This window comes from Diospyros lotus, chromosome 1 (genome assembly GCF_014633365.1).
Source record: "Diospyros lotus cultivar Yz01 chromosome 1, ASM1463336v1, whole genome shotgun sequence".
NCBI classification, from domain to species: Eukaryota; Viridiplantae; Streptophyta; class Magnoliopsida; order Ericales; family Ebenaceae; genus Diospyros; species Diospyros lotus.
In genome coordinates, this window is record NC_068338.1 from 53,240,416 (window position 1) to 53,268,321 (window position 27,906).

A 27,906-nucleotide genomic window follows, 5' to 3' on the forward strand; every position below is an offset into this window, starting at 1 on the left:
TACTGAAAGGAGCTTTGGCCGAATTTGGAAGAGTTTTTATTGCGGCGGAAGGACTGCCACCTAGCAGGGAAAGGGACCATGCCATAAACCTAATTTTGGGATCCACACTGATGAGTGTAAGGCCCTATCGTTATCCTTATTTACAAAAGAATGAGATTGAGAAGTTGGTGGGTGAAATGTTGGCTGCGGGAATCATTCAACCCAGTTCTAGCCCATTTTTCAGTCCGGTATTATTGGTTAAGAAGAAGAATGGGGGGTGGCGTTTTTGTGTCGATTATAGGGCCTTGAACAAGGTAACGATTCCAAACAAATTTTCCATCCCAATAATAGATGAGTTACCTGATGAGTTGCATGGTGCCAAGGTTTTTTCCAATCTTGACTTAAAATCTGGTTACCACCAGATTAGAGTTAGGCTAGAGGATGTTCCAAAGACAACATTTAGAACTCACGAAAGGCATTACAAGTTCCTAGTGATGCCTTTTGGGTTGATGAATGCTCCGGCCACCTTCCAAGCATTGATGAATGAAATTTTCAGAGATTATTCGAGGCGTTTTGTGTTGGTGTTTTTCGATGATATCTTGGTGTACAACAACAGTTTGGAACAGTATGAACAGCACCTAAGATGTGTATTAAAGGTGTTAGCGGACAACCAACTGGTGGCTAACAATAAGAAATGTGTTTGAGCAGCTGGAAATTGAGTATTTGGGCCATATTATCTCTTATCTGAGTGTTTCAGCTGATAGCAACAAGGTGCAAGCAATGGTAGATTGGCCTACTCCAACAACGGTAAGGGAATTGAGAGGGTTTCTTGGGCTCACGGGGTATTATAGGCGCTTCGTGGGAGACTATAGAAAGCTGGCTCGACCTCTAACAGAGAGATTAAAAAAGAACAACTTCTTTTGGTATGCGATTTCTGAACAGGCCTTCTAGCAACTCAAGGCTAAAATGGTATCCTTACCCGTTTTAGCCTTGCTGGACTTAGAGAAACCCTTTATCATCAAAACTGATGCTTCTGGGTATGGAATGGGAGTTGTTCTGATGAAAGAGCAGAGGCCGATCACTTACTTTAGCCAAGCATTCAATCAGTTGGGGAGGAAGAAATCAGTTTATGAAAGAGAACTCATGGCCATAGTGTTTGCATTGCAAAAATGGAGGCACTACTTGTTAGGCAGAAATTTTTTGATTAGAACGGATTAAAAAAGCCTCAAGTACTTGATGGAGTAGTGGGAGGTAAGTCCTGAATATTTGAAATGGATGGTAAAATTGATGGGGTACCAATTTGAAATACATTATCGGGCAAGGATGGAGAATAAGGCGGCTGATGGGCTGTCCAGGATCTGCCACACATAAGCTTTGAAGGCTTTAACAGTACCTAGGGCGGTCCAATTGGAGAGGGTGGCAAGTGAGATAAGACGTTGATGGATTGCAAAGAATTATCCAAGAGTTAAAAACCGACCCCTCTTCCCATCCTAATTTCCAACTGGTGGACAAGCATCTACTCTACAAGGGACGACTTTACTTACCCAAGGGATCTTCTCTAATTCCGTTGTTACTCTAGGAAGGGCATGATTGGAGCATGAGAGGTTATTCGAGATTCTTAAAAACTTACAAGAGAGTGGCGGTGAATGTCTATTGGCCGGGTATGAAGAAGGATGTGCATCGGTATGTGAGAGAGTGTTCAACTTGTCAACAAAACAAATATATCACCTTGGCACTGGGGGCACTGTTGCAGCCACTGCCAATTCCTAACCAAATTTGGGATGACATCACCATGGATTTTATTGAAGGACTACCAAAATCAAATAAGATGGACTCAATCTTGGTCGTGTGTCAGCTCCCAAGGATCTGACCAGTAATTCCTTCGACCAGTGAGTTGTTCGAAAGGGAAAGGAAGGAAGATAGAGGGAGAAATTAGGGAGGAAGAGAGAACAAAAAGGGAGAGAGAGAATGTTGAGAATTTTGTTAGAATATTTTCATATCCATCCGTGGCAAGGATCAGCTGTTTTATAGCTGGATTTAGGGGTGAGCAAAAGTTCGGTTAAACCGAACTAACCGAACCGAACCGACAAATTTGGTTGGTTTGGTTCGATTTTTCGAAAGAAACGATTCGGTTTGGTTATTTTAGTAAAAATAACCGAAAAAACAAACTGAACCGAATAGCAATAACCCCTACCCTCTGCCGAACTGAACCGCCCCCCTTCCCTCATGCAGGCGTGGCACCCCTCCCCTGCCGAACCGAACCGGCCCCTCCTCCCTCACGCGGGCGCAACACCCCATGTCTGCTACTGTCTTTTCTTCTCTTCGTCATTCTCTCTCTAAGATTCTATCCCTCTCGCCATTTCGTCTCTCTTCTCTTTGAGATCTGGCCGGCCGCAGCACTACCTCATCTCATCTCTTCTCTTCATAGATCTCAAATCTGGTCGCGCGGCAACACTGCCTCATGGTCATCTCTTCATCCATTCTCTCTTCCTCCACCATCCCTTGCTGTCGCCAATGGCAAAGACGAAGGCTCTTCGAGGCTTCGTAGATCAGGCCGCCTTATCTCTTCGTCTCTTCTCTCTCCCTCCACCATCCCTCGTCATCGCCGATGGCGAAGACAAAGACGAAGGCAAAGGTTGGAGACGAAGATGACACCGATGCGAGCTGTTGCCGATGGCCAGAGACGAAGATGAAGCCGAAGTGAGCTACTTCCGATGGCCAGAGGCGAAGATGACGCCGATAGTTTTTAGGTAAGTTTTCTGGGTACAACTTCTCTTTTACATTGAAAGTTTGAAACCTAGATCTACTAAAACTTCTCTTTTACATTTTAGATGCTTTTAATTTTTGGGTATGTGGGTCATCGTGGTTGGGGGAATCCGATGATCGATTTCGATCATCGAAATCACCGGCCAACTATGTGCCTGGCAACAACAGCAAGGCAGTATGTTGGTTGTTAGTTTTGTGTTCCAGTTTGTTTATGGTTCATTTTCGGTTCGATTCGGTTAGTATGGTTTAGGCTTCGGTTTGTTCGGTTAGTTGGGGTGGGTCGGTTGGTTCGGTTCAGTTCGGTTAGTTGGGGTGTGTCAGTTCAGTTCGGTTCATAATTTTTAATCGGTTCAGTTCGGTTATAACCGATTGCACACCCCTAGCTGGATTCCTTGCCCCACGTGCAGTAACCGCTTACAGCAGGGGAATGTACAATCTGCCTAAGCAGCAACAAACTTTGTACCCCCTTATAGCATATTCTACAGCCTATTCTGCTAATTGCTATTCCTCCCTTCCTATTACATTTAATTACTATGTCTCCCCCTCCTTGCTACGTGGATCGTGACAATTACCCCTCCCTACAAAATTTTCTTGTCCTCAAGAAATGTGAAGGAGGTTGGCTACTCTCAGAATTTGGCGAAGCATGTTCGGAAGGTATTCCCACGCGTTGCTATCCGATTGGAGATGAAACCACTTGATAAGAACTTGAGGAATAGGAGCCCCGTGCTTGTAGATCACCCTCCTATCTAGCATAGCTACAGGTTCCTTAATATTGTCATTGGCACTTGGAAGATTGGGTAGGGTAGGACTTGTTGGTTGTGTTCCCACCGATTTTTTTAGGAGTGGCACATGGAACACCGGGTGGATGTTGGAGCCTTTTGGTAGTTGCAGCTGATATGCTACATTTCCCACCTTTGCAATGATAGGAAATGGGCTATAGAATCTTGGATTCAACTTGGTGCTGGGTTTTGCAGTACAGCCCTTAGGTGACTCGGTTTAAGCTTCAAATATACCCATTCTCCAACATGAAATTCTCTTTCACTCCTCCTATTTGCAAATTGCTTCATTCGATTATGAGAAGTAGCTAATTCCTTGTTTAGCACTTGTAAAGCTTGTTGTCTTTGCTGGAGATAAACATCCAAAGCTGCCACTGTAGAAGAGTCTCCTAGGGAGGGTAGAAGTGGTGGTTTATAGCCATAGAGTGCTTCGAAAGGAGACATTTTTATAGAGTTGTGGTGGCTAGAGTTGTACCACCATTGGGCCATAGGAAGCCACTTATGCCAACTTCTTGGCTGTAGGAAGCAAGAACACCTTAGATACATCTCTAAACATTGATTCACCCTTTTGGTTTGGCCATCTGATTCAGGGTGGTAAGCCGTCGACATATGTAGCTCAACTCCCAGCAGCCCCATCAGCTCCTACCACAGCAAACTAGTAAAGATCTCGTCGCGATCAGATACTATGGCCTTAGGTGCGCCGTGTAGCTTGATTATCTGATCCAAGAACACCTTTGCTACCTCTTGAGTAGTGTAGGGATGAACTAGTTCGATGAAGTGGCCATATTTGGTGAATCGGTCTACTACCACCATGATGCAGTCTTTTCCTTCAGATTTGGGAAGTCCCTCAATGAAATCCATTGAAATACTCTCCCATGGTCCTCCAGGTATATTCAGAGGCTGCAGTAGCCCTAGCTTAGCTACATTCTCGGATTTGCATCTCTTGCAAGTATCACAGCTTAATACAAAATCCTTGACATACCTTTTTATTCCTGGCAATTGGAATAGTTGTTTGACCTTGTGATAGGTGTTTTCAATACCTGAATGTCCCACTATGGGGGAAGCATGTAATGCTTCTATTATTTTCTTCCTTAGTTCCTCATCCTCTCCTATCACCAGCTTTCCTTGATACCGGATTAAGCCATTACTCAGAGTGTAACCTGGTCTTAATGAGGGGTTCACTACCAGTTGCTGAAGAAGTTCCTTGGTTCTCCCAATTGCTTCGTAACTGTCAACTACCTCTTGGCACCAATCGGGAACGAGGGTGGTGATTGCAGCCAGACTTCCTTCCTCAAAACACCTAGACAGCGCATCTACTGCTAGGTTTTCCTTTCCCTTCCTATATTGGATTACATAATCTAATCCCATTAGCTTTGTCATCCCCTTCTTTTGCAGTTGGGTGTGCAGCTTTTGCTGTAGCAAAAATTTCAGACTCTCGTGGTCTGTTTTAATCACAAATCTCCCTCCCTCCAGGTAATGGCGCCATTTCTCCATTGCCATTAATACCGCCAATAGCTCATTCTTGTAGATACTTAGCCCAAGATGTCTAGGTGATAAAGCTTGGCTTAGGAACGCTATAGGTGTAACACCCAAGATTTTGTTTATTTCCTTTCTCGGTTCAAATATGTAATATCTAAGAATTTTAAATTGTGATATATTTACCAGGGATCTTTAAGTTCAGGTATATGATGAAATGAGGCATTTTCAAGGGATTGTGAAATTCATGATTGTGGATTTCAAATAAAACTCCAATATAGCTTTCGATCATTTTGCGTACAAACCTTATTTAAAATAAAGTCTTAAGTCTTCTAAAGTCTTTGTTAAGTCTTCCCCAAGTCTTTGATAAGTCTTTTCCAAGTATTTTCTAAAGTCTTCTCCAAGTCTTTTTGCTTAGGCTCCAAGATTACTTAACCTCCAAATTTGGGACACTTGTCACCATTTGGTTGGTAACACATGGAAGTAATGATGAATCCCAAATAATTAAGGTGACACATGGCATGCTATGATTTGATGGATAATTCTATAAATAGGCTTGAAATCTAACTTCCCAAGTCATCTCAAAATTGTGTGAGCCAAATCCAAGTTACTTTGAGAGCAATTTCAGAGAGAAATAAGATATTGAGTGTGAGGAGGAAGTTCTGTAAAAGAAAGAGAGAAAGTCGGTGAAAAACGAGGGAGAAAACGAAGGAGAGGCAAAGGCTTGACGAAAAGCGAACAGCCGCAAAGATCTGTTGTAGCAGTCATCCAATCGGAAAGGTAAGTCTTATTTCTTTACATAATCATGTAGAGGATTGAAATAGGAGTCCGTAGGTTCAAACGGAAGTCAATTCGGAGTTAAAATGAGAGAGATACGGCAAAAATACGAAGGGATGTCAAATCTGCCCCCAAGGCGTGAAAATAGGTGCCACCTCTTCTTGGGGTGCGTGAGGACGCGTGGAAGCCCCTTTTTCCATGAGATTTCACATATCAACCCCTTAGTTAATTATCTACAATCCCATGTAAGATTCTATGAAGTTTAGTTTATAAAAATACATGTTTTGTTTGCAAAAAAACAAACCCGTTAAGGCGGGAAGGCCTTAAAATCTTAACCAACCAAGTTGAGGTAAGTACATTATGAACTATTTATGATGTTTAAGCATGCCCGTGAATTATGTTATGTGATCCCTCATGTTATGTTATGTTCACGCAAGTTTCAGGACCGGAGCTCGGTAGCGCTACGCACGAGAGTTCTTACCCCTGCAAGTTGGTGGAACCTCTCGTGCCTCCATATGATATGTTATGTTATGTCATGACTTATTTAAACACATATGATGGTTCTCTTGTACTTATTGAGACTCGCATGAATCTCACCCCATATTTTTCCCCCCCAAGTGATAGCGAATAAGGAGATTGGAGGACGAACGTGGAACGCGGTGGCTCCTTTAAAAAAGAGTTTTATGTAAATCTAAAAGTAGTTTTTCTTTCCTTTATCGAAACAAGTTTCCAAAGTTGAAAACTAGATGTTATGAGAAAGCTTGTTTGAAAGACTATTTTGTGGTTTATGTTATGTTTTATGTCTTGTCAAATATTGATATCTGTATCGCTCCTTTATAAATGAAAAACCCCGTTTCCTTTTATACTAAACTTTAATTTTGTAACCAATTGAAGCCATGAGACGATGAGGGTGTTTCTCTTGGAATTTTCATCTAATATTCTCAAGCAAAGTTTTAAACTTCTTATATTCCTGATATTTGAAAGATATATATATATATATATATGTACCTATACTTCTTATTCTTCAAAAGTATAAGAGTTATTTTTATCACATAAATATGTATATGTGGATACATATCATATTTAAAAAAAAAATGTATTAAGAAATATAACCGCCTGCCCTACGCTTTTATGTTTAGCAAGTTAAGGGTGTCATAATAGGTCTCCCTTCTCGAACTAGCACTGCCCCAATACCCTTAGCGCTTGCATCTATTTCCAGAACAAAAGGCTTGCTAAGATCTGGGAGGCTTAAAGTTGGTACCTTACTCATAGCTTGTTTAAGTCACTGAAAGCTTCTTCCGCCTTGGAATCCCACTGAAATCCGTCCTTCTTCAACAGATTGGTGAGAGATCGGCTGATGACACCATAATCCTTTACAAACCAGCGATAGTAGCCGGTTAAACCCAGAAATCCCCTCAGCCCCTTGACATTATGAGGCTTGGGCCAAGCAACCATTGTTGCCACCTTGCTAGGGTCAGTGCTCACCCTTATTTTTGATATAATATGCCCTAGATATTCCACCTGCTTTTGTGCAAAAGCACATTTCGACTCCTTAACATACAATTTATTGAATCTAAGGACCTCAAGGGTAGTTTTTAGGTGGGTTAAATGCTGGGCAAAAGTGGGGTTGTAGATCAAAATGTCATCAATGAAAACCAATATAAATTTGCGTAGATAAGGTTAAAAAATCTGGTTCATTAAGACTTGGAAAGTTGCTGGAGCATTGGTGAGGCCAAAGGGCATTACCATGAATTCATAATGCCCTTAGTGGGTTTTGAAGGCTATTTTTGGGATGTTTTCCGGCCTCATTCTAATTTGATGATAGCCGGATCTTAAGTTGAGTTTGGTGAAAACAAAAGCATTCTTTTATTCATCAAGCAAATCTTCCACAATAGGTATGGGAAACTTGTCCTTGATGGTCATGGCATTGAGCTGGCGGTAATCGACACAAAACCGCTATGAACCATCTTTCTTTTTGACAAGTAATACGGGAGATGCAAATGGGATATGGCTTGGTTGTTTGATGGATTTTTGTAACATATCCTTAATGAGCTTTTCTATTTCAGTCTTCTATCTAGGGGGGTATCGATAAGACCTTAGGTTAACAAACTCGGCATTTGGCTTTAGGTTAATGGTGTGATCAAGTGATCTTTTGGGTGGCAACGCAGATGGCTCGAAAAAAAGGTCCCTAAATTCAATTAAAAGCATTTAAAGAGAGTCGATTTCTTGTACCTTCCAGGGTTCATGCGAGCTGTTGTTCACAATCATTGTCAACTCCCCTTCCTGCTCTCCTTGTTCCTGGGTGAATTCCAAGGCATGTATGGAGAAAAGCTGGGCCACCTGAGAGAGTTTGCTCTTAAATATCCTTTGCAGCCTCTTTCCGGAAATCATTTTACACACCCCTGACTCTTGATTGCCTGTTAGGATCTTTTTCTTCCCATCCTTCTCAAAAGTTTCCTCCATTTTGTTGAAATTGAAATTGATAGGGCTGACCCCCTTCATCCGATCTACACCAGCACCACATCACAACTCCCCAACTTTAGTAGCCTCAAATTAGCCACAAATTCTTCACCGTTCATTTCCCCGCAAAACCCCACACAGGAGGACCGACTCAAAAATTCGCTACTGTTACTGACAGAGGGTGGGAACTGAAAATCTCACATTCTAACTTTCTGGCCATGGTTTCATCCAAGAAGCTGTGGGTACTCCCACTGTCTATAAGTACCATTACCGGAGCATTGCGGGCTCTTCCCTCCACCTTAATTATCTTACTGTTGGCTAATCCTTTTAAGGGCGTGTGGAGAAATCTCCCCTTTATCTTCTTCATCAACTTCTAGAGTTCCCTCTACCTCTTCTTCTTCTTCTTCATTCTCTTCTGCTTCTAATTTCAACAGCTGCCTCTTGCACTTATGCCCAAAAAAATATTTTTCTCCGCACTTATAGCAGAGTCCTGCCAAATGCCTTTGCTCCATCAATCTTCCCCCATTAGCAGGACTGGAAACTGTCGGAGGCAAAGCCAAGACTCCCTTGCCTCCTTGCCCCGTATCCCTTCCAGTGGCTCTGTTCCCCGCCTGCCACCCACCGGTGAGTATCCCTTCCAGTGGCTCTATTCCCCGCCTGCCACCCACCAGTGATTACCCCCTTGACTTGGCTCCTTTGTTTTTTTATTAGCGCTTCAATCGTCATTTCTTACAACCTTGCACTGTCAGCAACTTGTTCCACTGTCCCTGGTTGCATCATTTTAACCATTGGTTTCACCTCATCTCCTAAACCATTGATAAAACTCGACACAAAATATTCTTCCGTCAAGTGGGGTTGGTGCACCACCATCAAAGACCTCAGCTCCTCAACTTTGAGCTGATAGGTCTGCTTCCTTCTTGCTTGAGCTTGTTAAATTCCTCGATCACGTCCCTGAAACTCGTCTCCAAACCTCGTACAGAGATCTCTTGTGAACACACTCCACGGGCTCCCTTCTTTGGTCGCGAGCCATCCTTGGAACCAGGCATCCCCCGCCTCATTCAGGTAAGAAGATGCCAGGACGACCTTCTGTTGTTCCTGAACTTGGTATAGTGTGAACATTCTTTCACACCTCCTGATCCACCATCTCGGGTTCTCTCCATCGAATAGTGGAATGTCTAATTTAGGCACTGGAAAGTTCGGCTGATTCCGGTAAGCTTGAGCTCTCGGTCTTCTCCCCATCGTGCCTTCCTCCATCATCTCCGGTTCTAATTCAAATTCTGTCATTTCTGCATGCGGCGGCTCCATTCCTACCCCAGTAAGGATTGGTTCTATTCTATCCCTAGGAGGGAACTCCGTTGAAAGCCTCACTGGTTGTTGAGATGTGAAGATTCGTACGAATTGTTGCATCTGCTCCATCAGTGGCCCCCTCAACAGAGCACTCTTTGCTCCCAATTTTCTTCTCGCCATCTTTCCATTGCTTGGGTAATTCGATTATCCACACCCACTCCTACTGAGGATTCGAGTGTACCCATTCTGGTCTGCATTTCAGCCATGGATGTTGCAACTTGCTTCAGTTGGCTCTCCATTTGTTTCATCCTCGTTTCATCCGCCATTGCGAGGATACCCACAACTCCGAGCGTTTCCCAAGTCGAGCTTTGATACCAAAATGTCAGCTCCCAAAGATCTGACCAGTAATTCCTTCGACCAGTGAGCTATTCGAAGGGAAAAAGGAAGGAAGATAGAAGGAGAAATTAGGGAGGAAGAGAGAACAGAAAGGGAGAGAGAGAGAATGTTCAGAATTCTGTTAGAATATTTTCATATCCATCTGTGGCAAGGATCAGTTGTTTATATAGCTGGATTCCTTGCCCCATGTGCGGTAACTGCTTACAGCAAGGGAATGTACAATCTTCCTAAGCAGCAACAAACTTTGTACCCCCTTATAGCATATTCTACTGCCTATTCTGCTAATTGCTATTCCTCCCTTCCTATTACATTTAATTACTATGTCTCCCCCTCCTTGCTACGTGGATCATGACATTGTGGTGGATCGACTTAGCAAATATGGACATTTTATTGGCTTTAGACATCCATTTACAGCTGGGGACGTGGCTAGAGCATTTATCAAGGAAGTGGTGAAGCTTCATGGAGTTCCTAGGTCTATTGTGTCGAATAGAGACAATTTTTATGAGCAAATTTTGAGAGGAAATTTTTCGGCTACAAGGCACCAAACTCAAAAGAAGTACCGCCTATCACCCACAAACGGATGGACAAACCGAGGTACCTCCTATCACACAGCTACCAAGTTAACCCTCTTTCAAGTGGTGTATGGAAGGGAACCGCCTCCCTTAGTGCGGTTTGAGAAGGGAACTACCCGTCTTGATGGTGGAGTAGCAAATGATTGAAAGGGATGTAATCCTAGATGAATTGAAGGCACAACTGTTGAGGGCATAGACAGTAATGAAGAAGAGAGCAGATAGAGAAAGGAGAGAAGTGAAGTTCTAGGAAGGAGATTTAGTTTATTTGAAATTAAGGCCGTATCAACAAAAGGTCTTTGCCTACTCATGCAAATGAGAAACTAGCTACCCGTTATTATGGCCCATTTGAGATTGAAAAGGAGGTGGGTCCTGTAGCTTACAAACTAAAACTGCCACCACATTGCCAAATCCACTCTACATTTCACGTGTCCCAACTACGGGAGGCTAAGGGTGCAATGAAGGCTACTATGGAGCTGCCCCAACAGCTTAATGAAGACCTGGAAATGGTGGTGGAACCCTCAGCAGTGCTAGGAGTGCGGTCGGGTGCTGGCAAGAACATGCAAGGAGCAGAGGTGCTGATCCAATGGAAAGGGCTTCCACCATTGAAAGCCACTTGGGAGCCCTACTCATTGATTCAACAGCAATTTCCATTTTTCCACCTTGAGGACAAGGTGAAAGTTGGGGGAAGGAGTAATGTTAGGCCCCTGGTTCACTTGACTTATCAAAGAAGGTCCAAGGGGTAGCGGCCAGGGGCATGGGTGTAAATGAGCTGGCTGGTGTAATAGCTAGCCATGTGTGTAAGGGGTAGAGTTGGGAATCACTGGTGTAACAACCCAGCTAATTAGGGGTGTCAACGATTCGAATTGGTCCGGTTCTATAAGAATCCAGTAACCGAACCATTTTTAACGGTTTCGAAAAAATAAGAACCGTAACCGAACCATTACATATATAAAACCAAACCATGACCAATTCGTCACACCAGACTGGTTTCGATTCTATCCAATTAACATTTAGCTTCTAAACATTTTTGCAAAATATGAAATTACAAACAAATTTGTTAATTAAAAAAAAAACCCATAACTTCATTAATGCTTCAAGTCTTGAAGTAAAAGTAGAACAAAATAATTCATAGACTATCTCATCAAATGAGATTACATCGACCATTTAGTATAGCAATAACACATAAAAGTCTAGAAATAAAAGAGTTCATGAATCTCGCTAGTTTCTTAGGAAGTGATACTATTTATGCATTATGTGTATATATATACCCAAAAAATTATAATATATATAAATATAATATCGGTTCCGGTTTGGTTCGAACCACGGTTTGAAAAAAAAAAAAAAAAAAAAACCAGTAACCAAACCAAATATATTGGTTCTTAATTTTTTAGAACCAAAATCTAACCATTGAACCATAGAACCAATCCAAAAGGCATGGTTCGGTTCGGTTCGGTCCAGTTCACCGATTTTCGGATATTTTTTGACACCCCTACAGCTAATGTATAACAGAATTCGGTTCCCAGATTTTAATTGTAATCGGATTGAAGTTGAGAGGTTGAATCCAATCTCTGTGAATTTTTCCTTGGGTTCTCATCAGCTGACAGTGTCAAATTAATTAAATTCATGGACTTGCTTGAACTTTAAGGCTAGGACGGAAGCAGTCAATAATAGTCCACTTAGAAGAAAGATGATGCTTGAATTTCTAACATATCTTTAGTGTACGGACTAGAAGCTATTAATTGATAAGCTAGAAATTCAAGACTGGGTCTGAGAATAATTAAGTAGATAAATAGGTGATGGGAAAAACAAATGCAAGATTTGAGCACCTCACCTTATTGTTGATCAAGTTATGGAGAGCAATTACGCTCCGGATCAGAGAGGACAGATAAATGACCAACATCATATCATTAGTTTTCACTACAAAAAGAAGATGCAACAATTCAGAGAAAATATTGCTTTAGAAATTCCACAAATAGATGACAAAGTACCCAAGGAATTGTTTAGTTACCTGCAAAAGCCTTAATAAGTTCATTAACATTGAGATTAGGAAGTAGGTTAAAGACATCCTGCCAGAAGAAATTTTGAAAATTGAGAAATGTGAACAATGAATCATAGTGATTGCAACTGCAGCCAAAAACCACCAGCTCTACCAGAGGATCTGTATTTTTTCTTTTGGTTTTTGGGAGAGAGAGAGTGAATGACAAATAACCAGCAATACAGATCAGGTGGACAAAAGGGAGCATGCATAAAAGCAAAAGATACAAATGTATGTTTCATATAACTAAGTGTATGTTCTATAAATGTATGTTTTAGGCTCCATACTCTTTAAAATATATATATATATATATATATTGAATAAGATTGTAGAAAAACTTTGGAACTCTGAGTAAATTAAGAGTTTTATAACACTACCTATAATGGTTCATGCAGCAAGGCCTCCCACATGGTGGGCAAAAAATGTGGCTGATTCACTCTTCTTGTTTGTATTTATAGACAAAAATGGAAATGCAGAAGAAAGCAGATAAAGATATATAGTAGTAGCATATAGGTTGAAGAGAATGGGTAACAGAAAGAACTGGTGAAAGGGAAACTACAATAGGTACAGAAATCAAGAATCAGAAAAGAAAGAGGAGAAACAAAAAACCAGAGAAGTGAGGTGCTTGTAATTGCCATGTGATTCAACCATAAAAGACAGGCACAAAAGGGAACCTGTAAATGGCACAAGATCTCGTGATTCAGTGGAAGCTTCCCATCAATAACGAGGTCAAGATAACTACGTATCTCTTGAAGTCGGGCATCCAACCCCTTCAAGGCAGCAAGTTTCCCTGTCACCTGCAGCATAACAAGTTTTCATGTTCCTTCTTTTTCTTATTCTTGAATTTCAAGTGATGACAGCTCTCATTTCACAATTCTCACTGCACTTACAAATAGAAAAACCAGAAAAGTACAAAAAAGCCAAGCAACAAAACATAGAAGTAAAGGAAAAAACCTCTGTCGCAAGGGTGCTAATTGTTGTATCCTTCACGTCCCTCAGCAAATGCTCAACCCCTGTTGAGCATGGGGGCGGGCAGAAATGAGGGATGAATCAAATAAATAAGCAAAGATTATATGGGCTAAAGTTCTCAGTTTAACAGGCACCATGCAAGTTAGGAGCCTCTTTAGAGTTGAGAAAGAAAGCCAGAAAAATGAAAATTCAGAAGATAAACAATAGAAGACTTGTTAATTTTGCAAATATTATAGTTTTCTATCCCATGTGGCATACCAATTTCCTCAACTTCATGAGCAGCAATTTCTGAAGGCACATGCACAAACACCTTCTGGCTTTTCTGAGTAGCTTTCTGTAAGAGTATCCAATTGTCAGATTAGCTTCCAGCAGAGATGGAGGCATTTGGCCAGGAATGACTAGCCTTAACCATAAATGCATCTCAGCTGAGACAGCCATGCATTAGAAATGAGCACAAACATCACTAAATGCTAAAAAATTGTGGTTGAATAAGTCTAGACAGCCCTTTTACCTCTTTAACTTCCTCAACAGCATAATATGCTTTAGTTGGGATTCCCATCTCGGTAGGCTGCACATCAATTATGACTAATACAGGATTGGGAACATAGCTGCAATACCACCAAATATAAGTTGGGCAAAAGTGCAAGAAATCTCAAAAGCTACAGTAGACAACAGTACAAATGCTAAAACTAAGGTAGATGTACAATTAATGAAAGAGAGAAGTTATGTGCCATACATTCTTACAGATGTCACATTCCACATAAGAGCCTGTTCCCCTGGATAATCCAAGGATGGAATCCAGAGAAATGAAGCAACAGACGGAATATACATGACCAGCTTGCAAGAGTTATTGTGAGGCAAACACAACAGCATCAAAGAAATAAATATAACTTAGTCTGATGGTACAATATGACGTTTAAGTTGTTGGATAGACCTTGCCAACAGAAGTCATTATGGATCAAAGCAGATCATTGGGTATAAACAAAAAGCAGAGCACTAGAGAAAACATATGTGCCTTGAACCAAATATTCAGGATGTCTCCTGTAAACTCTGTAGACATTAATGATTGTACGCCTACTACAATTATATGGCAATTCGGGTTGGTCAACCTTTGTCCATCTTCCTCTGTTCAACTTTGCATGACTACTACAACGTGGATTTTGTGTGCCGAAGAATACATGGTTTCACCATTTTATGAGGCATTGTCTTTCATGTATTTTGATTACTTACAATAAAGAATAGAAAACAACACAATTTTGTAGACATGATGAGGTTTATGAACAAAACCAATGCAAAATATACTTTGCATATAAGAAGAAAATTCTCACTCATGGAATAGTGCATGAACATTGAGGTCATTTTCCCGTAGCTTTGGGCCAGTACTGTACCATCCTACAACATGCTCCTTTGCTGAATGAGTTACATGTCAATTCAACCACAGAAGAAAGAGGTGTCAATTTCTCTAACATGACCATAAAAATAATAAGTTGTCAAATTAATAATGCCAAGAAACCCTTTCTGTAAATAAAAACAATAATTGCAAATGACAGTGATTAGGAATTAACAGTAACAAGTAAAATAACAACAGTAGCATAAAAAGGAGAAGAAGGAAAGGAAACTGAAAAAAGAAAAAAATGCAAGGAGATTGATTACTGGAGGGAAAAGAATACACAGCTCATACCGTTTATTCTCCTGTACATCGAAAACATAGATTCGTGGTAATTGTGATCAAGAAACCAGATGCTTGTATCTTTGTCATCTTCTTCAAAAGGCACTGCAAATATTTTACAAAATTACTAGAAAGACAGTAAAATTGCATGCCATCTGAAAGATAACAGCATTCAGAGCCAGCAATGCAAATTCAGGAAAGAAAAGTGAAAGTATTTGTTATTTTTAACTATTTACTGATAACATACTCGATTAAGTAAAAGAAAAAATGGAAAATGGAAAAAGGGAAAGGAAGGTGATGAGAACTCATCTGTTGGAATATCAAATCAAAAAGTTTGAATACAGATGAGACCAAAAGATAAGGTTGGTTGGAGATAAGGGAAGATCCAAAAATTAAACTGATAAAGAGGTAAGTTCCTAAGAAAAAGGAGGCAGTTGATTTCAAGTAATAAGTCCAGCTTTAGTAATAAATTTTATCCTTTAAAGATATTCAATTTTTCTATTTTTTAGGAGATGTTGTAGAAGAATTCTTGTATATATACGCTATTCGCATGCTCAATAAGATATTGAAGCATCTTTCCATTTCATTAAGTTTTTTCTTCCTCTCTAATCGAGTATTCTTCCAACATTGCTTCAATCAGCTGTTTTCAATTTTGTTCATGGTATCAGAGCCAGAAATCCTTCAGTCTGATTCCTTCCCTTCTAGTTATCTCATATAAACTTATCGGTCCATGTCCTTCTACCACCTCTTTGATCCCCGATGCTCCATCTCAGTCTATGCCTTCTATCCCTTCAAACCTTGATTTCCATTCCCTTCAAATTACCCAACACAGATTGAATGGGACAAATTTTTAGGAATGGTTCCAATCAGTCTTGTTAGTAATGAAGGGTAAAGGAACAATAGGTTATCTCGATGGATCTCTTCCCATGCCTCCTAAAACAGAACCTATCTACTCAACCTGGGATGCTGAGAATTCTATTGTAATGGCTTGGCTCATAAATTCCATGGAGCCAAAAATAGGAAGGACTTACCTATTCTACAAAACTGCAAAGGATATTTGGACTGCGGTGCAAGAAATCTATTAAGACCTCGAAAACATCTCACAATACTTTGAGATTCAATCAGCCATCAGGACTACTCAACAGGGTAATATGTCAATGACTGAATATTACAATGTTCTAACAGCATTATGGTTAGAAATGGATCTATTATATGGCATAAGCTGGCACTGTTCTGAAGATAGTGCCAAATATGTCAAGATGCTTGAGAAGGAAAGAGTGTTTGATTTTTTGCATGGACTCAACAAGGACTTGGATGAAGTTTGTGTCCGACTCCTAGGTTCTAAACCTTTTCCCTCCATTCGTAAGGCTTTTGCTGAAATTAGAAGAGAGGAAAGCTGCAAGAAGGTGATGCTTAACTCATTTCCTCCAAATATAGGTATTCAAAACTCTGCCTTGGCAGTTCATTAGGAGAGTCCATTCCATCAAAAAATCAGAAGAATAAAGACAAGAATCTATGGTGTGATTACTGTAACAAACATAGTCACACCAGGGAGACTTGTTGGAAATTGCATGAAAACCTACAAATTGGAAATCAAAGAATCAAAGGGACCAATCTAAGGTGGCCTATGTGACTGAATCAATTCCGGCAGAGGAGAAACCTATCAATACTCCTACATTTACTGTAGAACAAATGGAGATTTTGAAAAATCTATTATCTCAATCCAAAGTATCTAAAGAACTTGAACATACAGTCGCTAGTACTGCGGTTGCTCAACAAGGTAATTTTCACTTCTCCTTGTTATCTTAGCGGAATTATGAAAATATGTGGATTATAGATTCAGAAGCATTAGATCACATGACCAGCTGTTCCTCTCTATTTTCTACATATGAGAAATGTAATGATAATGCCCAAGTTGCAATAGCAGATGGCAGTTTGACTAGTATACCCAGAAAATGAGATTAAACTGCTAGGATTAACACTTTCTTCTATTTTGCATGTTCCAAATATCAACTACAATCTTATATCAATTAGTAAATTAACTAGAGATATGCAATGTGCAGTTAAATTTTCTTCTTCTTCATGTGTTTTTCAAGACTTAATTTTGGGGAAGATGATTGGTAATGTTGAAGGAAAAAATGGTCTCTATTTTCTATCTAGTCCCACTCCTTACAGATCTTTTAATTCAGTTTCTATGTCTCATTGTGATATTATGTTATGGCACAAGCGATTAGGTCATCCTAATTTTGTTTACCTAAAATGCTTGTACCCTAGATTATTTTGGTAATAAAGACATTGTTTCTTTCAATTGTGAACAATGTGTTATTGCCAAACAATCTTGTAATTCTCATCCTCCTCACACTCATAAATCTTCCATACCCTTCCATCTTATTCATAGTGATATTTGGGGATCAACTCGAGTTCCAACCTTAACTGGTACCCATTGATTTATTACTTTTATTAATGATCACTCAAGAGTGTGTTGGGTTTATCTAATGAAAGAGAAATCTAAAACTAGTGCAATTTTTATTCGGTTTCATAAACTTGTACAAAATTTGTTTCAATCCTCTATTCATATACTTAGATTGGACAATGGGAGGGTATACTTTGGCCCAAATTTCACAAAATACCTTTTTAATCATAGTATTTTTCATCAAAGATCTTACCCTTACACCCCACAACAAAATGGAATAGCTGAAAGAAAAAATTGTCACGAGACCAGAAAAACTATAGGGCGGTTAAAATTTTGGAGCTAGGACTCGACTATTTACTATATGTAATTCCTATTAGTTATTTCCTTGCAATTGTTACTTTCCAGCTAGGTAGTTTGTTATAGTTTACTTTCCAGCTAGGCAGGTTGTTAGGGAAGAATCTACCAGGTGTCTAATAGGACAAAATGGTTGTTTTGGGGGAATGATCCTGTGGGGCCACTTCGGTTAGGCTATATAAGCCTAAACCACTCGCCTGTAAAGGTATCAAAAAGAATCCAATCAAGAAATCTGTTATTCTCTCTATCAATTCTCTCTTCTCTCTCTTCTCTTTCTCTTCCACCCTTTCTCTTCTTTCTCCCATTTCCCTCGGTTGCTACCTTAGCTCCCACTAAACCAAGAAAGCCATCGATTGTCACAGCATCACCGTGACATTTGGTATCAGAGCACGATTCCGGCAAGAAGACTGACAAGTGCAACAAATGGCCGAAGGAACACGCATGAAGAACATGGAGTCGCAGCTCTAGCAACTCAGCTCGACAGTAGGAGAATTCCAGGACCGGATGGATCGACTGGAAGTCAGCAATTAGCAAAACCATGATGCAATCCTGTCGGTCGAACGAAAAATGGAAGGAGGACTTAATCGAATGAGGGAAGATATCAACCAAATGAGGGAAGAGATGGGACATCAACTTCAACAATTCATGTTGATGTTTTCCCATCAAAATCAGGTGCGCATATCCCTCGATTTTCCTCAGAAGGATAGGAATGATCCCATCTTACAGAATGAGAGGTTGAATCAAGAGAATATAGCCTAGGAGATCATGGTGGAGCAAGGCGACAACACGGAGACCTTGCTAGGAGGGGGATGAGTGGAGCGGAATGTTCCCCCACCTCCAGCGTTCCCTGTACCCCGAATGGAGATACCCGTATTTGAAGGGATTAATCCTAGGTGGTGGATTAGAAAATGCGAGAGACTGTTCGAGTGGTACAATGTGCCGCTAGAAAGAAGGGTTGCTCTAGCAGCAACTTACTATGACGATGGGGTGGATGCGTGGTTTCAAGGTTGGTCTAGAGGACAAGAGAACTATACTTGGAGGGAGTTCTCTGAAAGGTTGTGCGAGAGGTTCGGGGAGAAGAGCATGTCGGACACCATTGAGGAATTTAACAAGCTCAAACAAGTGGGGGATGTGGGGACATACTTAAGGAGGTTTGAGGAGTTGAGATCCTTGATGAGTAGCCATGACCCGCATTTGACTGAGGCATACTTTGTCTCTAGCTTCCTCAGTGGTCTAGGAGAAGACCTGAGACCTATGGTGAAGATGATCAGACCAAGGACGGTGGAGCAGGCAGCCGAAAGCGCTAGACTACAAGAGATGGTGGTGGAGGCCCTGTTAAAGAAGCAGAGGATGCAGCACCAAAGAGCGGGACACTCCGAAAGCTGGCAACAAGGAGGAAACAGCAAAGGGATCAACAAGGAATTGGTGAGAAGTAACGTAGGAGGCAGGAATTCCGTTAACCCGAATTTTGGTGGAAGACCAAATGACCTCAAAAGGCAACCGGGAGCCTATTATAGGTGTGGCGATAGGTACTTTCCGGGTCACCAATATAAGCGCCAGCTGCTGTTATTGGAAGGCCGAGGAGAAGTAACAGATGAGGAAGTAGGAGAGGAGGTGGATGGAACTGATAAAGAAGGGATAGAGGACAACGGAGAGATATCCCTCCATGCGCTCAAAGAAGTCACTAATAACAAGATAATTAAGGTCGAAGGAAGGGTTAAAGAGGGAAGCCTGTCCATCTTAATTGACAGCAGAAGCACACATAGCTTCCTTGATGACCACACGGCCCAAAGGCTCAAGTGTCAACTCACGGGCACACTACCCTTGAGTGTGACAGTAGCTAATGGAAATCGAGTGGTGAGTAACTCGGCTTGTTTGGGATTCATTTGGGAAATGCAAGAGGAGAAATTCGAGGCAGACCTTAGGCTGCTGAAACTTGGGGGGTGCGATGTAGTTTTGGGAGTGGATTGGATGAAAGGGGTGAGTCCCATATGCTTTGATTTCAACAAGATGGAAGTGTCGTTTGAAAAGGATGGTAGGAGGATGACCATTACCAGTGGAAAGGAGGCTGCCACCTGCAAAATGATCACTGGAGAAAGGCTTAAGAGGGTCCTGCAGAGCAAATGGGGGCAGTTTTCACAGCTATTTTCAATCGTAGAAGTGGATGAACGACAAGGAGGGGAAGGGCTAGGAGAGTTGCAACTCGCAGTCAGTCATCCATCAGGTAATTCTGGACAGGTAAGCACACTGCCCCTTGTTGATGAATTATTGATGGAATTTAAGGACTTACTTGAAGAACCAAATACCCTACCTCCGAACTGCACCCTAGACCATGCGATTAACCTCAAAACCAATACCGAACCTATCAACATGAGAACCTATCGTTATGCACCTGCCCAAAAGACTGAGATTGAGAAAATGGTGAGAGATATGTTGCACCAATCCTTCATCAGACACAGCCAAAGCCCATTCGCCTCACCAGTCCTCTTGGTAAAAAAGAAAGATGGCTCTTGGCGTTTCTGTGTGGACTACCGCCAGCTAAACGCCCAGACCATCAAGGATAAATTCCCCATACCCCTTGTAGAAGACCTAATGGATGAATTACACCAAGCTGAATTCTTCTCGAAGCTGGATTTAAGGTTGGGTTACCACCAAATACGAATGAAGCCCGAGGATATACATAAAACCGCCTTCCGAACCCATCATGGCCACTTCGAATTCTTGGTGATGCCATTTGGGCTCACTAATGCCCCAGCCACATTCCAATCCTTAATGAATCAAATATTTGAGCCTTACCTACGGAAATTCATCCTTGTTTTCTTTGATGACATCCTTGTTTATAGTCCCACCTTAGACCAACACCTCGCCCACTTAAAAACCACCTTCAAAGTCCTGAGATGCCATCAATTATTCATCAAAAGGTCAAAGTGTGCATTCGCCCAACCTCAAGTAGAGTACTTGGGGCACCTGATTTCGTAGAAGGGAGTCAGTACCGACCCAAAGAAAGTAGAGGCCATGCTTAATTGGCCCAAACCTAATACCTTAAGAGCTCTCAGAAGATTCCTAGGCTTGACAGGATATTATCGCAGGTTCGTGAAGGGATATGGAGTCATCAGTAAGCCTCTAACTGAGCTATTGAAGAAGGGAAACTTTCACTGGGGTCCTGAGGCTGATATAGCCTTCGGTAAGTTGAAGGTCGCAATGAGTAGGGTCCCAACCTTGGGATTGCCAGACTTCAGCAAGCCGTTTGTGCTAGAAACGGACGCCAACGGGGTGAGTATTGGAGCAGTACTCATGCAGGATGGTCGGCCCTTAGCATTCTTCAGCCAAGCTCTGAGTCCAAGACACCTAAACCTCAGCATCTACGAGAAGGAGTTTTTAGCTATTGTCATGGCAGTAGAGAAGTGGAGGCATTATCTAGAGATAGGAAGGTTTGTAATTAAGACTAATCATGAATCTCTTAAATTTCTGTTGCAGCAGAAGCTACAAACTCAGTTACAAAAGAAAGGAATGGCCAAGCTAATGGGACTCAACTACTCTATAAAATACAAGAAGGGCAAGGAGAATCTCGCGACAGACGCCCTATCAAGGTGTTACGAGGAAGGGGAAGCAGCTGCCATCACGATGGTGATACCAGAGTGGTGCAGTGAAGTGGTGAGCAGTTATGATGGGGACAAATACATCAAGGAAATCTTAGAGAAGTTAGCAGTGGGGAGTAGCGCAGTGGAAGGATATGCTCTCAAGGATGGATTATTGAGATACAAGGGCCGGATAGTAGTGGGCAATAAGGCTGAGCTTAAGAGGAGCATCCTGCAATCGCTACACGAATCTCCCATGGGTGGACATTCGGGTATTCAAAATACCTATTTGAGGGTTAGGCAATTATTTCATTGGCCTCAACTTAAGGGTATTGTGAAGGAGTATGTGCTGGGTTGTGACATATGCCGGAAGTGCAAGCATGAAAATGTAGCTTACCCAGGGTTATTGCAGCCCCTGCCAATTCCAGAACAACCATGGCTGAGTTTATCCATGGATTTCATAGAGGGACTTCCAAGATTAGAAGGGAAGAATTGTGTGTTGGTGGTAGTGGATCGATTAACTAAATTCGCGCACTTTGCAGGATTATCTCATCCCTACACGGCTCAAGAGGTGGCTAGAGTATTCATGGACCCGGTGGTAGCTTTACACAGGGTGCCCAAGACCATCATTTCAGATCGGGATAAGGTGTTTACAAGTCAATTCTAGAGAGAATTGATGAAGAATGTGGGCACTGAGCTCAGCCTATCAACGGCATACCACCCACAAACCAACGGCCAGACTGAGAGGGTTAACCAAAGCTTAGAAACCTATCTAAGGTGCATGTGTTTGAGACAACCCAAAAGTTGGCATAGGTGGCTGGCCATGGCACAGTGGTGCTACAACTCCTGCCACCATGCCTCTACCAAAATGACTTCGTTTGAAGCTGTCTATGGGTATAAACCCCCTCCCTTACCAGCCACGGGAGGACAAACCACAGCCACAGCCGTAGAAGAATACCTACAACAGCGAAGAAAGGTGTTGGAGCAATTGAAACAAGAACTGGCAGCAGCCCAAAACCGAATGAAGCAAAACGCGGATAAGCGGAGAAGTGATCGGGAATTTAAGGTTGGGGAAAGAGTGTACTTGAGGCTAAGTTATCCGCACCTGAAGGCCATCACTCAAGGGAAGGTATCTAAACTTAGCCCTAAGTACTTCGGACCATTTCTTATCATAGCCCAAATAGGCAAGGTAGCCTATAGGTTGCAGCTGTCAGAGGGAACTAGGATCCATCCCGTATTTTACGTCTCCTTGCTAAAAAAGTCTACTGGAAATGAGAGCACCAGCCAAGAGCTGCCAACTCTGCCGGAGGAGAAGGAAGTCCCGAAGGAACCTGAGGCTATAATGGAGAGGAGAGTAATCCACCATCAAGCCCCCCCCCCCCCCTTCAAATCAAGGTCAGGTGGCAACCGACGTTACTGTTGCAGCATCCCAGGACGGCTGGCCTCTTGAGCATTTCTTGAGGACAAGAAATATTTATGGGAGGGGTACTGTCACAAGACCAGAAAAGCTATAGGGTGGTTAAAATTTTGGAGCTAGGACTCGGCTATTTACTATATGTAATTCCTATTAGTTATTTCCTTGCAATTGTTACTTTCCAGCTAGGTAGTTTGTTATAGTTTACTTTCCAACTAGGCAGGTTGTTAGGGAAGAATCTGCCAGGTGTCTAATAAGACAAAAGGGTTGTTTTGGGGGAATGATCTTGTGGGGCCACTTCGGTTAGGCTATATAAGCCTAAACCACTCGCCTGTAAAGGTATAAAAAAGAATCCAATCAAGAAATCTGTTATTCTCTCTATCAATTCTCTCTTCTCTTTCTCTTCCACCCTTTCTCTTCTTTCTCCCATTTCCCTCGGTTGCTACCTTGGCTCCCACTACACCAAGAAAGCCACCGATTGTCACAGCATCACCGTGACAAAAATAAGCACCGCCTTGAAGTTGCTAGATCCAATATATTCTCTAGCAATGTTCCTAACTCCTTTTGGGGCAAGTTGTGTTAACTGCTGCAAAACTCCTTTGAGTTGTTTGCTGAAAATCTTTCCTAACTTCCATATTCTTAACTCTCTTACCCCAAGGGTCTTTGGCTGCACTACTTTTGTTCATATTCCAGTGCAATTTTTATTTGGTTTCATAAACTTGTACAAAATCTGTTTCAATCCTCTATTCATATACTTAGATCGGACAATGGGAGGGTATACTTTGGCCCATATTTCACAAAATACCTTTTTGATCATGGTATTTTTCATCAAAGCTCCTACCCTTACACCCCACAGCAAAATGGGACAGCTGAAAGAAAAAATAGGCACCTCCTTGAAGTTGCTAGGTCCATTATGTTCTCTAGCAATGTTCCTAACTCCTTTTGGGGGAAGTAGTGTTAACTGCTGCAAAACTCCTTTGAGTTGTTTGCTGAAAATCTTTCCTAACTTCCATATTCTTAGCTCTCTTACCCCAAGGGTCTTTGGCTGCACTACTTTTGTTCATATTCCATCTATACATCGGAGTAACCTAGATAACAAAAGTCTAAAATGTATTTTTGTTGGCTATTCTCCGACGCAGCAAGGGTACAAGTGTTATTCTCCTACAACCAAACGATTTTATGCATCTTGTGATGTTTTCTTCCTTGAACACCAACCCTACTACCCTACTTCTCTTCAGGGGGAGATATCTCTATCTCTTCCTATTGTTCTGCCTCCCATTGTTTCTACAAATTCTTCTCCATTGAATGAGCCGAATATCCCTGCTAAATCTGCCACTGAACATATTCCAGAATTATATGCAAAGGGAGCAGAAAAATCCATTGATCTGCCTCAACCCTCTGATCAGCCCCTTAAAGTCTATTCAAGGAGACCTAAAATTTCTTCTCAAATCCAATCATCTAACTGAATGCAGGTTCTAACCTAGAAGAAACGAAAATTGAGGATGATCTTGATGTACCTATTGTTATAAGGAAGGGAGTGAGGTCTTGCACCAAACATCCTATCTCAAACTATCTTACTTATGCTAAGATATCTCCAAATCATAGGGCATCCATTGCTTCAGTTGGTGAGGTAAAAGTTCATACAAAAATACAGCAGGCTTTGAAAAATCCTAAGTGGAAAGAGGCTGTAATAGAGGCCCTGGTTGACAATCAAACTTGGGACATTGTTGAACCACCTAAAGACAAGAAAATAGTGGGTTTCAAGTGGATATTTATAGTAAAATATAATACTGATGGAAAAATTGATAGGTACAAGGAACGGTTGGTTGCACAGGACTTTATTCAAACATATGGAATAGATTATGAAGAGACTTTTGCCCCAGTAGGTAAATTGAATTCCATTAGAGTATTATTATCTATGATTGCAAATCTAGATTGGGAACTTCACCAATTAGACATAAAGAAAGCCTTCTTGAATGGAAGTTTAGAAGAAGAAGTTTTCATGTGAATACCTCCTGGTTTTGAATCATTTGGAAATCAAAGTAAGGTATGCAAACTAAAGAAGGCTCTTTATAGTCTAAAGAAATCACCCAAGGCATGGTTTACAAAATTTAGTGCAACTATGAAGAAGCTTGGCTATCAACAAGGGCAGGCTGATCACACCACATTTATCAAGCAAACTAAAAATGGAAAATCTATTCTAATCGTGTATGTGGATGATATGATTCTTACAGGTGATATGTTGTAGGGATTCAACAACTAAAAGAGTGTTTACAAGCTAAGTTTAAAGTGAAAGACATTGCAACACTTAAATACTTCCTTGGCATGGAAGTAACAAGGAGTAAAAAATGTATTTTCATTACTCAGAGGAAAGATACTCTAGATCTTATTACTAAAACAAGAAAAATAGGTTGCAGACCTACAAGTACTCCTTTGGAACATAATTGGAAATTAAGAAGCACAGAGGGTGATTATCCATAGGATAAGGCAAGATACCAAAAGACTGGTAGGAAAATTGATCTATCTCTAACAAGACCAGATATTACGTTGACTAGATATTACGTTTAGTGTAAGTGTTGTAAGTCAATTTATGCATGCTCCTACACAAAGACATCTAGATGCAATAAATCATATTCTCATATATCTCAACAATACACCAGGAAAGGGCCTATTGTTCAAAAAATGTGATAATCGTGAAATTCAATGCTATACTGATGCAGATTAGGCAGGAGTTTGTCGAAGACAATAAATCTACTTCAGGATACTACACTATATTATGGGGAAACCTAGTTACTTGGAGGAGTAGAAAACAGTCAGTGATAGCTAGAAGCAATGCAAAAGCAAAGTATAGAGCAATTGCGCAAGGAATATGTGAATTAATTTGGTTGGAAAGACTGTTACGCAACTTAAAGGTATCATGGAATGCACCTATGAAGCTGTATAGTGACAGCAAATAAGCTATTAGCAGAATTCACAATCCAATTCAATATGATAGGATGGAGCATATAAGGATTGATCGACACTTCATCAAGACTGAGATTGAAAACGGAATAATTATCCTCTCATACATTCCAACTCAAGATAAAGAAACTAATATTCTAACTAAAGCTATGTCCAAGCCAAGTTTTGAAGTGTTAATTAGTTAGTTGGGAATGATTGATATCTATTCAGCATCTTGAGGGGAAGTGTTGGAATATCAAATCAAAAAGTTTGCATACAGATGAGACCAAGAGATAGGTTGGTCGGAGATAAGGGAAGATTCAACAAATTAAACTGATAAAGAGGTAAGTTCCTAAGAAAAATGAGGTAGTTGATTTCAAGTAATAAGTCCAGCTTTAGTGATAAACTTTATCCTTTAAAGATATTCAATTTTCCTGTTTTTTAGGAGATGTAGAATAATTCTTGTATATATACCCCATTCATATACTCAATAAGATATTAAAGTAGTTTTCCATTTCATTAAGTAAGTTTTTTCTTCCTCTCTAATTGAGTATTCTTCCAACGTTGCTTCAATCAGCTGTTTTCAGTTTTGTTCATCATCCTATTTCTAAAGTAACAGAATAAAGAAAAAAAAATCATCTAAGTCAAATGAGCATATCAATTATCATGTTTCCATGCAATACAAATTGGTTTCACAATATCAACCATGCAATAGAACACGACCGTATCAATTATCTTTATTCACCGCTTTCTCATGAAACTTTCCATATGAAGTTAGCCTTGGAACTTTATCTCATCATTTCCTCCCTAGAGGGTTGTGTTAGGAAGGTATTTGGCATAAAATTTTGCCATGGAGTTCTTTCTCCTTTCCCCTCCTACACCCCAACCTAGGGGTAAGAAAAAATGAGGTACCGAAGTAGGCTTTCTATTCCATTACAATTTACTCTCCCAAACAAGGGTAAGATTTTATCCTGTGCCCCCTTCACGGTTGTTAAACCCTTATCCGAACAAAGGATAAGGCTATGAAGGGATGGAGGAGGAAGGGAGGGGAAGGAGAAACAATCCCCTTGCTTGGAGGATGTTTAAGAAGAAGAGGAAGCAGATAAGAGGGAATCCCATCCCCCTCCTTTATCCAAATTTATGTCCCCCCCACCAAAATTGGGGTGTAAGGTAAGGAATGCAACATTTTTTAATAAAAACAGGTTATAACCATTTTCTTCCCTTCCATTTTCTTTCTAACTCCCAAACAAGGGGAAGGGAATTCCCTTCCTTTTCCTTTATTAAACATCCAAACGAAGGAAAGGTAACTCCCTCTCCTTCCCTTTCTTTTATAAACCCTTCCTTCCCCTCCCGACCAAATCTCCCAAACATGGCCTAAGTAAGCGTTGCTAAGTTGCTATCAACAATACAACTCGAGTTTGAAAGTTGATGGTATATCTATCTCAAAACCTCAAAAAAGAAAAAAGAAAAAAAATCAATTTAAATAGCTCGATACACCAAGAAAATTCCGCACATAACCATATTCTAAAGTTTAATAAATCCTCATCATTCTGTAATCAAGAACCAAATGCTCGTTCTCATAGCTTCAGTCCTCCAAATAATATGTTTCCTCAAGTTGATTCGTCTAACGAAAGAGAAGAATGAACACCAAAACCTAAGTCATCAATTAATGCCAATACTGATTCGAATAGAGTAAAAGAATAACATGAATAATTAAGACTCTGACGTGAAAATAACCTGCGTAACTGTTGGTGACATCGACGGTGCCACGGGACGAAGCTCCGAGCAAGACGCCGACGACGCGCTTCTTGGTGTCGCGCGCGACTCTGTTGTAGTGATCAACGATGCTCAGAAGCACCAGAGGGTGCACTATCACCTTCTCGATCGATCGCGCCGCGATTTGCTGTGTCTTGATCACGTCCATTTTCAGGCAATCTCTTGAATCTCACTCTCTCTCTGTGCGCCGTCGCAAGGGCAATGTTTGTATCGCCGGAGATTTCTAGTGGTTTCTTGCCAGAAGGGAAACCAGCAGAGTGGTCTGTAAG

General features: G+C 41.0%; 1 protein-coding gene across 1 annotated transcript in view; it reads right to left on the reverse strand.

Moving 5' to 3' along the window:
- The window catches only part of LOC127798774 (26S proteasome non-ATPase regulatory subunit 7 homolog A-like), a 30,766-nt gene extending 2,871 nt beyond the window's left edge, over positions 1-27,895 (reverse strand). Inside the window, exons 1-9 of the mRNA XM_052332378.1 lie at positions 27,599-27,895; positions 15,175-15,267; positions 14,822-14,903; positions 14,005-14,101; positions 13,752-13,827; positions 13,479-13,537; positions 13,199-13,321; positions 12,498-12,555; positions 12,321-12,406 (exon numbers count right to left, since the gene is read on the reverse strand). Coding sequence (XP_052188338.1) covers positions 12,321-12,406; positions 12,498-12,555; positions 13,199-13,321; positions 13,479-13,537; positions 13,752-13,827; positions 14,005-14,101; positions 14,822-14,903; positions 15,175-15,267; positions 27,599-27,785 — 861 coding nt within the window. The 5' untranslated portion in view covers positions 27,786-27,895. The remainder of the gene's footprint in view (positions 1-12,320; positions 12,407-12,497; positions 12,556-13,198; positions 13,322-13,478; positions 13,538-13,751; positions 13,828-14,004; positions 14,102-14,821; positions 14,904-15,174; positions 15,268-27,598) is intronic.
- Positions 27,896-27,906: the final 11 nt, after the last annotated feature.